This window comes from Ips typographus, linkage group LG3 (genome assembly GCF_016097725.1).
Source record: "Ips typographus isolate SLU linkage group LG3, UJ_Ityp_2.0, whole genome shotgun sequence".
Classification (NCBI taxonomy): Eukaryota; Metazoa; Arthropoda; class Insecta; order Coleoptera; family Curculionidae; genus Ips; species Ips typographus.
In genome coordinates, this window is record NC_138424.1 from 11,558,439 (window position 1) to 11,574,664 (window position 16,226).

Genomic DNA, 16,226 nt, shown 5'->3' on the forward strand with positions numbered 1-16,226 from the left:
CTTTAGCATATGATTCCTTTGATTCAGAGTAACAAATACGTTGGAAATTTCAATAAAATTTGAGTGAAATCTACACAGTAATTGCCTCAAAGAAGATACAAATTATTAACTTTACTACAAACCTTTTCTGAGTCTTCTCACTTCTTCGTCCTGTTTAAAACAACCAGTATCTTCTTTTCTTAAGTTAACCTGAAACAAATACTACCAACCCAATCAAACAAAAACCATAGAATTTTTTTTAAAGACTTTTATTAATCGACTGTATTTTCAATAATAATGTCTTATAATCAGGAACAATTTTCGTTTCAATTTTTATTGATAAAAATTAATGTGTTTGTCTTTTACTAACTACATTACGGCCTGTTAATATCAAATTTTATTTAATTTTGCAAAAGCTAAATTTTATTGTACAGTTTTTAAACACTTTATAAAAAGTAACTTTATTATAAGATTTTTTAGAGTGTTTGTTGCTTAGAGTACAAAGCAAGCTGACCAGTAGAACCTGGCCCTTAAATCACAGCATAAATAGGGACTCAATTTATTTATTTAGTATTTTAATTACCAAATTGACCTTTTTTAAAACTGCTTGTTCAACCACAACGACTTGCCTATTTATGCTGTGGTCAAAAATACTGAATTTTATTATTAATTATATTTTCTTTAATACTCCCTTATTTTTACGCTAGCTTAAATTTACAATTTTTTTTATCACCAGCTATAATCAATTTAAATGTAAAAGCTCTTTGATTTGATTGCTTCCTTAATATTAATATTTTTTTTCAAAGTATTTCATATTTTTTTTTTAAATATTATATTTAAATATTGTCTGTGGATTATTACGCCAGTTGTAACGATTTATCCGGCGAGGTTTAATTTTGTTTTTGTACCGCGAGTTTTTTCTCGTGTTTTTTGTTGAGTAAAATATGGTTTAATTAAGGTTTTATTAAGCTAAAGGTGATAACGATTGTTTTAGAAGATTATTAAAGATAATTTGGCTACAGTAGAAAATATTAACGCTTTTAGAATAGGATTTGAAGAATTACTTTAAAAAGATTAACTCCTACCAAAGAAATCATATTACATATAATAATCACAGATAATTCTGAAAATTGGCTTAATTGAACTGAATATTACTTATCTAACTGAGCTATTTGTCTATGTTTTAAGACGCAAAAAAAAAACAGTATATGTCAGCCTTATCAGTATATGGTATACTGGGCAGCAAAGTTGTCTATGCAACACCCTGTGGCTTTGTTGGTTATGTAAATAAAATTCCTATAACGAAATAAAAACAATATCACCTAAAATCCCCTAGATAGTTATAATTGAGCTATCTCTTGCTCTGAGTAAAACTGAAGTTTCCTATCACTGTCAATCAACGTCTGATTGGATGATTTCTAATCAATCGCACCTCGTAAGAAATTTACTTTACCAACCATCCCTCGCGTTAATTTTGGCTCTCAACCTCACTAGAACGCACTCTCTATCACAAAGTATTGCCTATTAAGTCGATTTGCGAATTCGTGTAAAATTCGTAGTCAAAAAAATTTACTAAAAACAAACTGAAAGTCATCTACGGACAACCGCATTCGTCTACCACCATTTTCGGTAGATCACGCTTGATTATGGTAGATTCCGGTCCGTAGTAGATCAGTGACATGCTGGAGAACTTCAGAGGAGCACAACACGGCGTCATACCAGACAGATGTTGAGTTTTGCGCACCTCCTCGATCACGTGAGTGTGGTATGACACGAATGTGTCGGGTGTTCTGTGGTGGCCGCAGTCACCTCTGCAGTAATTTGCATAATATCTGTAAAAAAAATTTTTTTTTAGAATAGAGAATACTATACAGTGTGCTCCAATAAGCTGTGCACGCGGCTGTTTGTCGAAAACTATACATAGTAGCTCTTTGGGAAAAAAATCTGTATAGTAAATGTGGCCATGAAAAAATGGTGGAAAAAAACTTTTAGCTTTCTAAATCCACCGCTATGGGTCGTTTCAATACCACTAAAATTGTTTGTTTTAACTTTTTATCTTTCCATATGAAGTGGTGGGGATGGTCCAAAAGTTGCTTGGATAGAAATGGAATCTCTCGAAAACGGCTGATTGTAGAAACTTTTGTATTTGCGCCATTTTAAGGAGCATTTACATGTTCAATTTAGTTTTTGGTTTTTCCTGTAGAAGTCGTCTTTCCTAGATATCTACAGGGTGTCTAAAAAGTCTGGAATATTGCAAATATCTCGAAAACTGCTGATTTTATTTTTCTCAAAATTTGCGTCTTGTTAAAGTAAATAACAGCGCATGACGTGAGGGTGAAATGAGGTTCGCAAGTATACAGGGTCAGTCACAAAGTATACCAACTTTCTTAATTCAAACCTAACACACTGTATATTACTTCAGATTTTAAGAGTACTCATAAAGGCCAATTCAACGATATACGATTTTTTTTTTTAAATTTTTTTTTTTTTTTTTTTGATTTTTTTTTTTTGATTTTTTTTTTTGTACCTACCTATAACAATGATATGTGTAACAATGAGAGCTAACGTCAATATAATGTTAAATTAATTGGCAAATTTTCCTATTACTTAAAATGGTGTTTTTGAGTGAGAAGGATACTTAAGATGTCAGTCTTTTCCTTCTCACTCAAAAACACCATTTTAAGTAATAGGAAAATTTGCCAATAAATTTAACATTATATTGACGTTAGCTGTCATTGTTACACCTATCATTGTTATAGGTAGGTACAAAAAAAAAAAAAAAATATTAAAAAAAAAAAAAAATTGTATATCGTTGAATTGGCCTTTATGAGTACTCTTAAAATCTGAAGTAATATACAGTGTGTTAGGTTTGAATTAAGAAAGTTGGTATACTTTGTGACTGACCCTGTATACTTGCGAACCTCATTTCACCCTCACGTCATGCGCTGTTATTTACTTTAACAAGACGCAAATTTTGAGAAAAATAAAATCAGCAGTTTTCGAGATATTTGCAATATTCCAGACTTTTTAGACACCCTGTATAATGATATATGTAATGATATTGTTTTCTATTGTCTCTTCTCTAAGGAATCTGATTATCTATCGTGGTGTGAAGACTGAAAAACTGCTTAAAAATACCTTTCCATAGTTGTAAACATTATTTGACTGACTAAATAAGATTAATAGATGTTTTATATAGGGTGGTTATAATGTACCAGGGTTTCTTCTTTTCGTTATTTAGTTAGTAATGTAATATTTACACCTGTAAAAAGGCGATTTAACAATATCTAGTGTTACAGAAAGGATAGAGTACTGCAGTTTTCACAGCACGTTAGATAATCGGATTCTTTATAGAATCGATAATAGAAAGCATTATCATTGCGTTTGATTTTTTTGGGATATCTAGGATGAAAACGTAAATTTTGGAAAAATGCCCTCTACAGGAAAGACGATAAACTAACTTCAACATGTGTTTTAAGACGCTTTAAAAGACAGAATATGCTCTTCAAAATGACGCAAAAATGAAGTCTCTATGATCAGCCGTTTTCGAGATATTTAATTTCTTTCAAAGCAAACTTTGGACCATTCCCACCACTTTATATGAAGAGATAGGAAACAAAGTTAAATAGCAAAATTGTTTGTTGAGAACAGACAATTACGTTCATCGTATTTCTGCTATACCATTACATTTAAATGTTTTTGTTTGAGTTTTTGGACATTTTTCGGTGGATTTAGAAAGCTGAAAATCATTTCCAGCATTTTATCGTAGCTATATTTACTACACAGATTTTTAGACTATGTATAGTTTCCAAGAAACATTATTGGGACACCCTGTTCAGGGAGGACCATATTTAGGATAATCAAATACAACAGAGTTGACTAAATTGTCCACTTGAATAATATGTGTACCACATAACACATATTCATATTTAAGGTACGCAGAATGCCCGTTTTACGAACCTCACCATGGAGATCTCGGTTATTTGAACGGATACAAGAAAATTTAAATTGGGGCAAAATTGAACAATTAGAAATCGATTAAAATTCTTAGTACTAGATATATTCGAAACAAACTGAAATTTTGAAAATTACTTTTAATTTTTTTACTAATTTATTTGATAAGACAACTGAAAACAAAAGACACTTTTCCATTGTCACTTTTTCTCCTCTACAACGAAGCATTATCATTTTTGATATTTGACGTTTCGTTTTTTAGTTACCATCATCAACTTCGATCATCAACCGATTCGTCGATCGGTCGAATGACACTACCCACGTGATATTACTGTCATTTGAAAAAGAATGATTATGTGACAAACTGTCAGATGATGACACGAAACAAGCTAAAATTCTATCTAATATGGCGTTCCCAAAACAATAACCTAAAAACGGATAATGTTTTGAGAAAAAAATTTTTTTAGGTTAATACAGGGTAGTCCAGTTTTAAGTGTTAATAATTCATCATTCGATAGCCAATCAAAAAATAAGTTGACTTGCATTATGTCATTTTTCTAAAAAACGTTTCCTAAGGAACATACAGTCCTCCAAATTTCAATTTCAAAAATCATTTTATAGTGTAAAACTGAACATTCAAGACTTGTGAGAGTCCAAATTTGTACCGAATGGTCTAAAAACTTTTACTACTAGGAATAGTCTTATAATTCGTTTTCTCAGACTACCATCCTGGTCGAGTGTCTGAAACTGGATTTCAAGAAGTAAAAACAGTCCGGAAATCAAGACAAAGATTGTATTGTGCATGAAACCCATTTTTTACTTCTAAAGATAATCTAGAAGTTGACTTAAGCTAGAACTGACTTTACTAGGACTAAAGAGAGACCAAAAGTCTAGTTTCAGGACTTTAATTGGTGTACAACTCAATTTTCTGGACCGGAACAAGTCTAGAAGTAAATTAAATTTTCGGACTATTTCATTTCTAAAAATTATTTCTTAAGACTAATATCGTAGCATTTGGTACCAAAATTTTTTACTTTTATTACTTTAATTTTTGACTTGAAGAAACTTGACTTTTGGAAATAGTCTTAAACTCGATTTTTCAGTCTTAAAAAGCACTAACTAAAAACAGTCTGAATTTCTTAAAGATGCTACAATTTATTGCACCTATGAGTTTAGAAGTCAATTTAATAGTGAAGAAGCTTGAAATAACATTTTCAAGACTATGGACAGTGTGATAAGTCAAAAACTTCGTAAAGATAGGTCGTAAAACAATCCAGATTTTTAAGGAATAATTTTTATTTCGAATTTTCAGCACTGAGGTGTCTAGAAGTCGATTTAATAGTGACAAAGTTTAGAATGCCATTTTAAGTCTATGAAGAAGGTGAAAATTGTTTTTTAAGTTTGCTGTGTTAATAACTTGGTAAAGATAGTCTTGAAACTCGATTTTCTAAGCTGAAAGCAATTTTGAAGTACTAATAATAGTCCAGAATTCTGAGAAAATGAAAAGCAAAGTAAAAAGCAAAAAAAGTTAGTTTTCAAGATAATTTTCATGAATCTACTATCAATGTCCTCTATCGAAGACTATTTTGAAGACTAAAATATTGAAATTTGTCTCAAAATTATGAAAATTTACTTCAAATGCAAATTTAAGATTCTGATTTTACTTTTCATTAGTCCATAGTCAGTTTTTGGTGTTTAAGTCAATTTTTAAGGTTTAAATGTATGAATTTGTAGTCAAAAATTCTAGAAAAAGTAGTTTTTTATGTCTACAAATCAATTTTCAATATTAAAGTTTCTCGATTTGCATGAAAACTGGTTACAAACACAATTTTTAAGCTTCTGAAATCAATTTTTATCTTTTCTAACTCTTTCAGTTTGTCTGGAAACTATGAAAACTGGCTACAATAAATTTTTTTAAGCTACTTAAGTGAATTTTCCGTTTCCAAGACAATTTTTAAGTTGGGTTGGGTTAGTTTTGGGTCTTTGAACGTAATAACTGAATTATCTCGTAAACGAAGTTTTAAATCAGAATTTTATAAGAGGTAATTTCTTTTTCATCGTGAACAGTGAAATTTAAAAAAACTGTAATTTTTGAAAAATGAGAGACGTAGAAGATAAGGCAAAAACATTAAAACCATCTTCCTGTATCTACGGTACTGGAGAATTTTGGCAAACGTCATTCATAATAAGTACTAATTTCATAAGTGCTTGTTCCAAATTTGATCAAAATTGCTCCAACGGTTGCACAGTGGGCCTATCCCACAAATCATACATTTTTTTTTTAATGACTGGAATCGAAAGAAAAGGGTTAAAAAACTAATTTTTCATATTCTCGAAGAAAAAATCGTGGTCGTAAATGTTTCTACGTTAGTTTGAATTTGTCCATTAAATTTAAAAGATCTGTTTTGTCGCGCGTGTGACGTACGTAATTCTGGGCGATTTTATTGGCTGTTTCACGCCAACTGTTTCACTTCTTGTCGCTGATTGGTTGATAGTGTAGTACGTCACCGGCGGCAGGCGTTTTAAACACGAGATTAATGTAATTTTTATCATCATTTTTTTTCTATTTAGACTTAATATTTTTCAAAACAAAAAAATAGGGGTATAATATTTTTAATCCATCTTTATAAATATGAAATAAAAAAAAATTGTGGGACAGGCCCGTTATGACAAAAAAAAAAACGATTTTTTAAACAGAATGTTTTTTACTTGGAAAGAATTTTTCAGGAAAATGACATAATGCATATCAACTTATTTTTTAATTGGCTATGGATTGGTGACTTATTGACATTTAAAACTGGACCACCTTGTATAGCGAAATTCACAGAAATATCACTATTTTTTATTGAAGATTGCATTCTTCCTAGCAACCATTTAAAAAACGTATTTTCCAGGTTTTCTCTTATTGTCATAGTTTTTCAGATATTTTCGTATTCTTAGGAGGCCACTATTTTATACAAACTTATTATTTTTTTAATCATCAAATTTTAGTCATCAAAAACCAATTAATTTCAATGTTACAACAATGCATCTTTAAACGCTACGTGTATCTCTTAATAAAAAGTAGAAAAAGTACAAAAAATAAAGTTATAGAATATTAAGACTTACCCTTTTGGTGCAATCACCCAATCTTCCCAACCTAACGCCTTAAAACTAACATAAAATCGCTGTTTGCAGCATTGATTTCCTGAAACAATATAAATCATCAATAACCTATGAGTAATATTGTTACTCTATGGTGACCCACCTGAATCTACCGAACAGTCTATCGCTCTCCTTCTCACTCTCTTGACGGAATTGGGATCGGTGTAGATGACTAAAAAAGGTCGATTGCGGTTGACCAGTTTGTCGCTGACCTTATTAAACAAATGAATCCGCCAATTGGCACAACAACTGCAGTCCACGAGCAGCCTCAGCTTTTCTCTGATTGGCTCGCGTAACCACAAGCTCACTATGCTCGTTACGTCTATTTTTTGCCACCCTGTATGCGATGAGTTTAGGGTTGCGGTAACGGGCTCTCCTGCTAGACGCTCGAATTGCTACAAAATTTTATTAGAATATCTCTAATTCTAAATCCATATCTATACAGTATGTTTCATAAACGTATGGAGTAGTTTCCAGTTTTCAAACAACAGAATTAATAGTCACACTAAAACAGACAAGAAGAAAAACGTGCCTCGTGACGTCACACGGTACTTAGACCGAAACTCGTCGTTTTGGCGCACTTGGTATGCGTTTAAACTTGCTGATAAGTTCGTTATGCTTTATCAGAAATAAAAATAACTTTGCAGATCCGTTTTTCTTTTGTAATTCATCAATTTAACGAAATAAACAAAAGTGTGCATCGGTCCTGTTCTTGTTACTCCGTACGTTTAGAGAAAGTGTTAGGTAATTGTACCTTAGAGCTAAGCGTAACCGATTCCGGTAACCTATTGGATATGATTTTGAAAACGAATATGTCGGTAGTTCGGCACCTGTGGGACGATTTCCTAAGATCCGCTTTCAGCCATAAACTGGCCTGCCGCACTTTGAACTGTTGCTGGCTTCCTGAGTCTGAACTGACCACAAACTCCAATAGTCTGTTATGGTTTACCCAAGGACCTGTAACAAAAGAAAACTTAAGAAAAATAATGATTAAAAAAACTACAAAGAAAGGAAAAAAAAAGTTTGGAAAACAAAGGTTATTAAGTAAGGTTGAAACATTTATCATAACACTTGTTTAACACGTTGGCGACATTGTGACCCACCCGTGGGACACAAAGAGTTTTCTTACATTCTTTCTGTGGGACGTTAGTGACATTTCGGTCAAAATTGTACTTTTCATATTTTAAACCGGGTAAATGTGTCATCATGTAAAACTGCTGACATTATTTTGTAGTAATTGCTAGTTTTAACTGTGACCCACTGGTGGAGCATGACGGCTGTTGGAGAAAAATTTATTCTGCAGCCATCGTGACCCACCGGTGGGTCAAACCGTATCAGCAAAATGTTGAAAAAAAAATTGTTTTTGTCTTGTCAAAAGCAAGAGTGAAAGCAAAAAAAGTGTCAACGTTTTGCGAAGACTGTGAAGGGCAAAACACCATATGTATTCTTTGCTTCAAAAAAATTCACCATAAATTTTTTCCCGATTTTTTAATTTTGTTTCCTTTTCCTCATTTGTTAAGTTGTTAAAATAAAAGAGTTCATTGATGTAGTAATAAAAAATGTAGTTACTTATATTCATAAATAAAGAATAACACTATTCTTTTAGCATTATATGTTGTTTTAGTTCGTTCTAATCTCAAAATTCCGAATTCTACGAAACCACGCTGCACATACAAAGATAAATCCGTGGTACAGCCGTAGCTCCAAATTCAAAGATGTTCTATATAAACGTAGCTTTCTATAAGCAATATAACACCCAATAGTCCGTGCCCCACCGGTGGGCACATATGTCCAGTAAGAAAACGCCGCGTGACCCACAAGTGGGTCATGACGTCGCCAACGTGTTAAAAGACAAAGAAGACCAAATAACCCTGCCACATTTTTTTGTAATGGAGAAAATAAAAATCCATATTATCTTCTAAACAGAATAATACCTATTCTTTATATGTTCTAAGCATAAAGCAATTAGTCAATATAGTCTATTTGCTATGGCAAATAGAAAAAATTTGGAGGTTTTGAAAATGTCTTTTCGTCAACCTCTAGCTGTCCACCCCTGGATATAGATCTCGCTCATTTGTGTCCATGTCTCCCTGTTCCTTGCTGTACTCAACCAGTTCCTGCCTGCCACCTTCTTAATCTCGTCCACCCATCTTGTCTGTCTAGGCGTTTAAACTGTTATTATATGTGCCCATCTAACCTTATCCAATCTAGTCAGGTGCCAGACCCACTGCTATTTCATCTTAGCCGCCTCTTGTATTGTATCGGTAACTTTAGTTTGTTCTCTGATATCCACATTTCTAATTTTGTCGCGGAGTGAGATTCCTAGCATGCTTCGTTCCATTGCTGTTTGTGTTGTTAAGAGCTTGTTTGCATATGCTTTTGTTAGGCTAATTGTTTCCAATCCGTATGTTTGAACCGGTAGTACAGAAAAAAAAATGTAATTCTCCAATTTAAACTTCATGGATTTGATACTAATTTTCAATTCTAAAGTGCTGTAAGCTGTCTGAAAATCATGTGAACTGACTTAAAAGACAAATTTTAAGCTTCCTAGCGGAATTTCATGGATTTGATGCCAATTTTCAACACTAAAATTTTGTAAGTTAACTAAAAATCATGTAAACTGACCTAAAAGTTAAATTTTAAGTCTTCAAGTCACTTTTCATGTTTTTGAAGCCAATTTTCATTACTAAAGTTTTGTTAAGTTATCTGAAAATCATGTAAACTGCCTTAAAAGACACTTTTTAAGCCTCCAAGTCGAAATTCCTGGGTTTGATGCAAATTTTCAACACTAAAATCTTGTAAGTTGTCTGAAAATCATGTGAACTGACTTAAAAGACAGATTTTAAGCCTCCAAGCGGAAGTTCATGGATTTGAAACCAATTTTAAACACTAAAGTCTTGTTAAGTTGTCTGAAAATCATGTAAACAGACTTAAAAGACAAATTTTAAGCCTCAAAGTCGAATTTCATGGATTTTAAACCAATTTTCAACACTAAAATCTGGTAAGTTAACTGAAAACCATGTAAACTGACCTAAAAGTCAAATTTTAAGTCTTCAAGTCACTTTTCATGTTTTTGAAGCCAATTTTCATTACTAAAGTTTTGTTAAGTTGTCTAAAAATCATGTAAACAGATTTAAAAGACAAATTTTAAGCCCCCAAGTCGAATTTCATGGATTTGAAGCCAAATTTCAACTCTAAAGTTTTGTAAGTTAACTGAAAATCATGTAAACTAACCTAAAAGTCAAATTTTAAGTCTCCAAGTCACTTTTCATGTTTTTGAAGCCAATTTTTATTACCGAAGTTTTAGTAAGTTGTCTGAAAATTATGTAAACTGACTTAAAAGACAAATTTTAAGTCTCCAAGTCAAATTTCATATATTTGATGCCAATTTTCAATACTAAAATCTTGTAAGTTTACTGAAAATCATGTAAACTGACCTAAAAGTTAAATTTTAAGTCTCCAAGTCACTTTTCATGTTTTTGAAGCCAATTTTTATTACTGAAGTTTTGGTAAGTTATCTGAAAATTACGGGACCTTCTTAAAAGACAAATTTTAAGCCTCCAAGTCGAATTTCATGGATTTGAAGCCAATTTTCAACTTTAAAGTCTTGTAAGTAATCTGAATATCATGTAAACAGACTTAAAAGACAAATTTTAAGCCAATTTTTAACACCAAAAATCTTGTATGGTATCTTAAAATCATGTGAACTGACTTAAAAGACAAATTTTATGCCTCCAAGTCGAATTTCATGGATTTGATGCCAATTTTGAGCACTAGAATCTTGTAAGTTAACTGAAAATTATGTAAACTGACCTAAAAGTCAAATTTTACGTCTTAAAGTCACTTTTCATGTTTTTGAAGCCAATTTTCATTACTGAAGTGTTGGTAAGGTGTCTGAAAATCATGTGAACTCACTTAAAAGACAAATTTTAATCCTCCAAGCCGAATTTCATGCATTTGATGCCAATTTTGTACACTAAAGTCGAATTTCATGGATTTGAAGCCAATTTTTAACTGTAAAGTCTTGTAAGTAGTCTGAAAATCATGTAAACTGCCTTAAAAGACACTTTTTAAGCCTCCAAGTCGAAATTCCTGGGTTTGATGCAAATTTTCAACACTAAAATCTTGTAAGTTAACTAAAAATCATGTAAACTGACCTAAAAGTCAAATTTTAAGTCTCCAAGTCACTTTTCATGTTTTTGAAGCCAATTTTTATTACCAAAGTTTCGTTAAGTGGTTTTAAAATTAGGTAACCTGACTTTTTGAAAAAATCTTCAAAACCTTTACCTTTCCATTACAGTGTTACTTTATCCTATTGTACTCACTTTCGAATTTGAAGCACCTTGTACCTATAGTGTATGAGTGTTTTGAAACAGACAAAATTCAAAACAAGCTGACTGGGTTACTAGAATTTGATAGTAAAATACTCTTGCCATATTTAGATTGTTTATATCCGAGATACAGGTCGTTATTAACATAAAAGCCGCATTTCACGTGGCAAAACTATTGTTTTCGTTGCACATTTCCAAACATCCAACCCGTTTTATTTCATAACCTCGTAAACATGCAATAAGCGCAAAACACGCCACCGATAATATGCATTATCAATAAAAACGTACGATCCAAGGACTCGTATTACAGCTGAGCGTTATTTTAAAGGGCCTGCATATTCGATGAAGTCTGGAAAAGCATCGCGTGTCTAAAGGGGAAAATTTGCCATGCTAATATAATATAGATCGAAAACCGCGTCCAAGACTTCCGTATTAGGTTCGGTATTATCCGAGTTATCCACCGAGGTCGGTTGTTATTGTGGCGGATTATCCTTGGCGGTCTGTGGATTTCTAAAGGCATGCAAGCCACCTTGGCATCGATGCAGTTTGCCATTGTCGAAGCTAAAATTCAAATTTAAACCAAAAATCTTGTCTGAGAACTGCATTCAGATTACGTAACGTCAAAATCTTCCATTTTAATTGATATCATAATTCAAATCCAACTTAGTATATCTCAAACTTTATTTGCCACGAGCCCCAAGAAATAAATATCTGAACGGCAAGATGTGCACTTAAGAGAGTTGGATCAAACTTTGTTTCAAAGTTATTCAACTTTAATAAACACGTGTGGGTTTGAAAAAGTTTTCGATAACGTGGCACTTTGTTTAGCAAAAAAACTACCCTTGAGTGGATTATACAAAAATGCATCCACGTACATTTTTTTGGTCAAATATAAAGCCAACTTTATGGAAAATATTAAAGTAAAATGGGATAATATAATAGAAAGGTAAAGTCACATTTACAAGATTTGCCTTTCTATAAAGTTGTTTATTTTGGTTCAAACACATTTTAATAAACTTTAAAAATTATACACCGCCAAAGCAGAAAACAATATTTTTTTTTGTAATAAAACTTACCTATGACACCCAGTGATACTAATATTTGGATAACTCTAATAATAATAGAATCTTTTAGCCCAAATCTTTAAAATCAGTAATAAAGACAAACTTATTTATTTACTTTAAACTTTAAAGCTACAATCTACAACAGATTAGTCTGATAAGAAAAACCTGAAAACAGAAAACATATACATAGTTTGAACTGAATAAAATATGGATAAATAAGACTAACAAAATAATATCGACACAAAAAAATTGGTTATAAAAATAGGAAACTAAAACGATGTTTATGCTTCATCCACCATATTTGTTTGAAATTCACCTCATTGCATTTTACTATCATTTTCGACATATGTTAACGTTTTATAATAGTAGATATGACATCTATTTACATTTAACTCCTAACCAATATTTATGTATTCAAAATGAAAGTAATATGTTCCTGCTATCAATAATTATTGTGAAAAAATCAGTGTCGTTGAAAGTCAAATTTACAAGCAAATATTGATATAAAAATGTATTCTATTTATTTAATTATTGAATTTTAAAGGCAATTTTTGAAAAAAATCACAAGTTTTAGCATTATTAGAGATTTTTACAAATCCTCCAGACTTCAAAGTAAATTTAGTTAAATACATAATGTTTGACAACATTTTTACTTTAATCATTGATAATAATGTGTTTTACTTCATGGTTATTCAGGTTATTGACGAGCAAAAATTACTAACAATTTTGATAGAATGAAAACAAGAACACAAATTCTTCTCCACAACAAGTTTATTAACTTATTCTACTCTTATTTTGGAGAAATAATAATAATGTATATCACTTCTTTTGCTTCAATATGTAATTGTTTTCAGGCTTATTTGGCCCTAATTATTTATTAAGTAATGTTTAATCAATGTAATGAAAATTTAATATAATTTTAATAATATTCAGTTAATTGTACTTAAAATAATTTCAAGCCGATGTAATATTTACTATCTTAAAACAAAAAAATCTTTACAAAAGAGTTTTTAAAATTGCGATCAAACTATAAATCGTTTGAGAATATGATTACAAAAGCCAGTACATTTTAGAGAAAAATGATTGAGTTGTCTCAATTTCAGAAAAGAAAAACGGAATAATGTGTTAAAACTTTGAAGCTGGCTAAATGTCCAGAGATGGCAAGGTTTGCTGAAAGAAGAAGAAGAAGAAATGCACAGAAATCTTAAAAGCCAACATACTTTAAGAGAAGAATTTAATTTTATCTTAAAGAAGGAAGAGTGGAAGAATGTGTTGAAACGTTAGAGCTGGATAATAGCCCAGAATTTTCCAAAGCCATCATCTAGTTAGGGAAGAATTGAGTTATCTTAACTTCAGGAAAAAACAGCAGAAGAATGTCGTAAAAGGCTTCAGCTGGCTAATTGCTCAAAAATTTCAAAACTTAACATATTTTTAGAGAAGAACTGAGATCTTTCAACTTCAGAAAAGAACAGCGGAAGAATGTCTTAAACCGCTTTAGCCACCTAAATGAACAGAAATTTCATAAGCCACACATTTTTTGAGAAGAATTAAGTTGTCTGCACTTCAGAAAAGAACAGCGGAAGAATGTATTGAACCGCTTGAGCTGGCTAATTGCCCAAAAATTTCAAAAGTCAGCATATTGCGTGGGAAGAACTGAGTTATCTTAACTTCAAGAAAGAAGAATAGAGGAATGTGTTGAAACGCTTGAGCTGCCTAATTGTAGGACAACTAATTTTAGAGGACAACTGAGTTCTCTCTCTCAACTTCAGAAAAGAAGACATAAGAATGTGTTGATATGATTCAACTGGCTCAGTGCCCAGAAATTTCAAAAACCATCATATTTTTAGCGAAGAATTGGGTTCTGTCAACTTCAGAAAAGAAGATTGGTAGAATGAGGTTGATATGATTGAACTGCCTAATTGCCCCGAAATTTCAAAACTCATTATATTTTTAGAATAGAATTGAGTTCTCTTACCTTCAAAAAAAATATCAGAAGAATTCGTTGATATGATTAAACTGGCTAATTGCTCAGAAATTTCAAAGGCTCACATTTGAAGAAGATAATTGAGTTCTCAAAACTTCACGGAAGAATGCGTTGGCTAATTGGCCAGAAATTTAAAAATTGAGTTCTCTCAGCTTCAGAAATAATAGATAATTTAATACTTTAATTTATTTAATTAATTAATACTTTAATTCAACTATGTACTTTATTTTAACTGAAAAAAACTAACTAGAAAGCTACTTTGGAAATTCAAAAACTATAATAACTTCACTAATTTGGTATTGTATTGTTAGTCTCGTTTGAGCTAGATTTTCAGTAAAAAACTAAACAAAATGAATGGCTTGGAGTGATAAAGGGTTTGAACAAAGAGTAGCAAAAATATGGAAAATTATATTGAACTGCAGGTGGTAGTCAGAAAAAACCTGGAAATTGGTATATTAAGGGTTCTGATTGAAGACTTTTTCATTGAAATATGATTGAACTGAGCTTTTTTTATGCTCAATGTGAAGACGAAATAGGGTTACATTAGCATGATTTTTACTTGATATATTTTGGGACTTGGAATCAATATTTACTGAAATCTAAACTTTCAAACAAGTTGTCAGTGTCAGGCTCATAAACCAGCACCAAAAGCAATTTCTCTCCAAACTTAAATTACATTACACGTTAAAGGGATCAAGGTCAGGTGTTAGCAAAACTTTAACGACGCGTCTAAATTCCAATTAAAACCCACCTAGAAAAGTATTTGCGATCGGTAAAAACAATGGAAAAGGTCGTGGAAAAAACACGTCAAAAACTTATCAAGTTCAGGCACGACCCCTATCGCATTCTCGAGAATATAAGTCGGCAAAATTGAATAGAGCAAGTTGCAAACTTCGGAGTTCGCGGACCGAATTGCTTTCGAGAAAAATCAAAATCTATAATAACGTTCGAGAATTTATGGGCTAAAACTTACAAAGAAAGTTAGTTTGTCGGATAACTTTCTCGCTTGTCAGTATTGGGAGTTTTATATTGTGTATGGCACTATTGATGGTTCACTGTCTAGCTAATTTTAATACTCGGACATGCTTTACATCAGTTTGAAACACAAAAGCGTTATTGTTATATTCTGTAGAATGGCAAACTAAATTATTTCTAATACTCACACTTAATTTTAAAAAAATTGAGTTACCGTCTTCACTGGTGTTGGGCAAGAATACAGAGTACTGTTTCAGAATTTACATATTGGTCTATATACAGATTGTTTTTAAAAATTAGTTTTTTGTTTGTTGTCTTGACTGTAATTTTTTTATTCTTAACTTTTATGCCAAAACAATTTAATTCTTCTAATAAAGCTGAACTAAATAGCGTTTCCAAAAGCTGAAGATGTTAAAGATATCTGAAAAAACTGGGCCATTGTTTTTTTTATATTTGTAATGTTATTTGCAAGGATATTCTGAAAATTTTAAAAAGTTATCTTTTGCAATTTACGAAATATTGACCACGGTAGTTCCTGGTAGGACACCCTGTATAACAAACAGAATTGGAAACATTTGCCATAATTTGCTAATGTCGATTAGCATAGACATGGCAGAAATGGAGAATAAAATTAACAAAACAATATTGTTGTGAAACATTGTCATTTAGTATTTGTCATTGCCCAAAAAAGAGAAAATAAGAATAAATACAAAAGTAGAATAATCGGTCAAAAAACAGTAGATCAAAAAATAAACAATTTATATAAAAAAACAAATATTATTATTATACAGCGCT

At 31.5% G+C, this 16,226-nt stretch overlaps 1 protein-coding gene across 1 annotated transcript in view; it reads right to left on the reverse strand.

The window, feature by feature from the left end:
• Positions 1–232: 232 nt before the first annotated feature.
• Positions 233–16,226, reverse strand: part of Actbeta (inhibin subunit beta) — a 35,312-nt gene continuing 19,318 nt past the window's right edge. Inside the window, exons 2-5 of the mRNA XM_081976653.1 lie at positions 7,832–8,034; positions 7,181–7,472; positions 7,042–7,120; positions 233–1,811 (exon numbers count right to left, since the gene is read on the reverse strand). Coding sequence (XP_081832779.1) covers positions 1,574–1,811; positions 7,042–7,120; positions 7,181–7,472; positions 7,832–8,034 — 812 coding nt within the window. The 3' untranslated portion in view covers positions 233–1,573. The remainder of the gene's footprint in view (positions 1,812–7,041; positions 7,121–7,180; positions 7,473–7,831; positions 8,035–16,226) is intronic.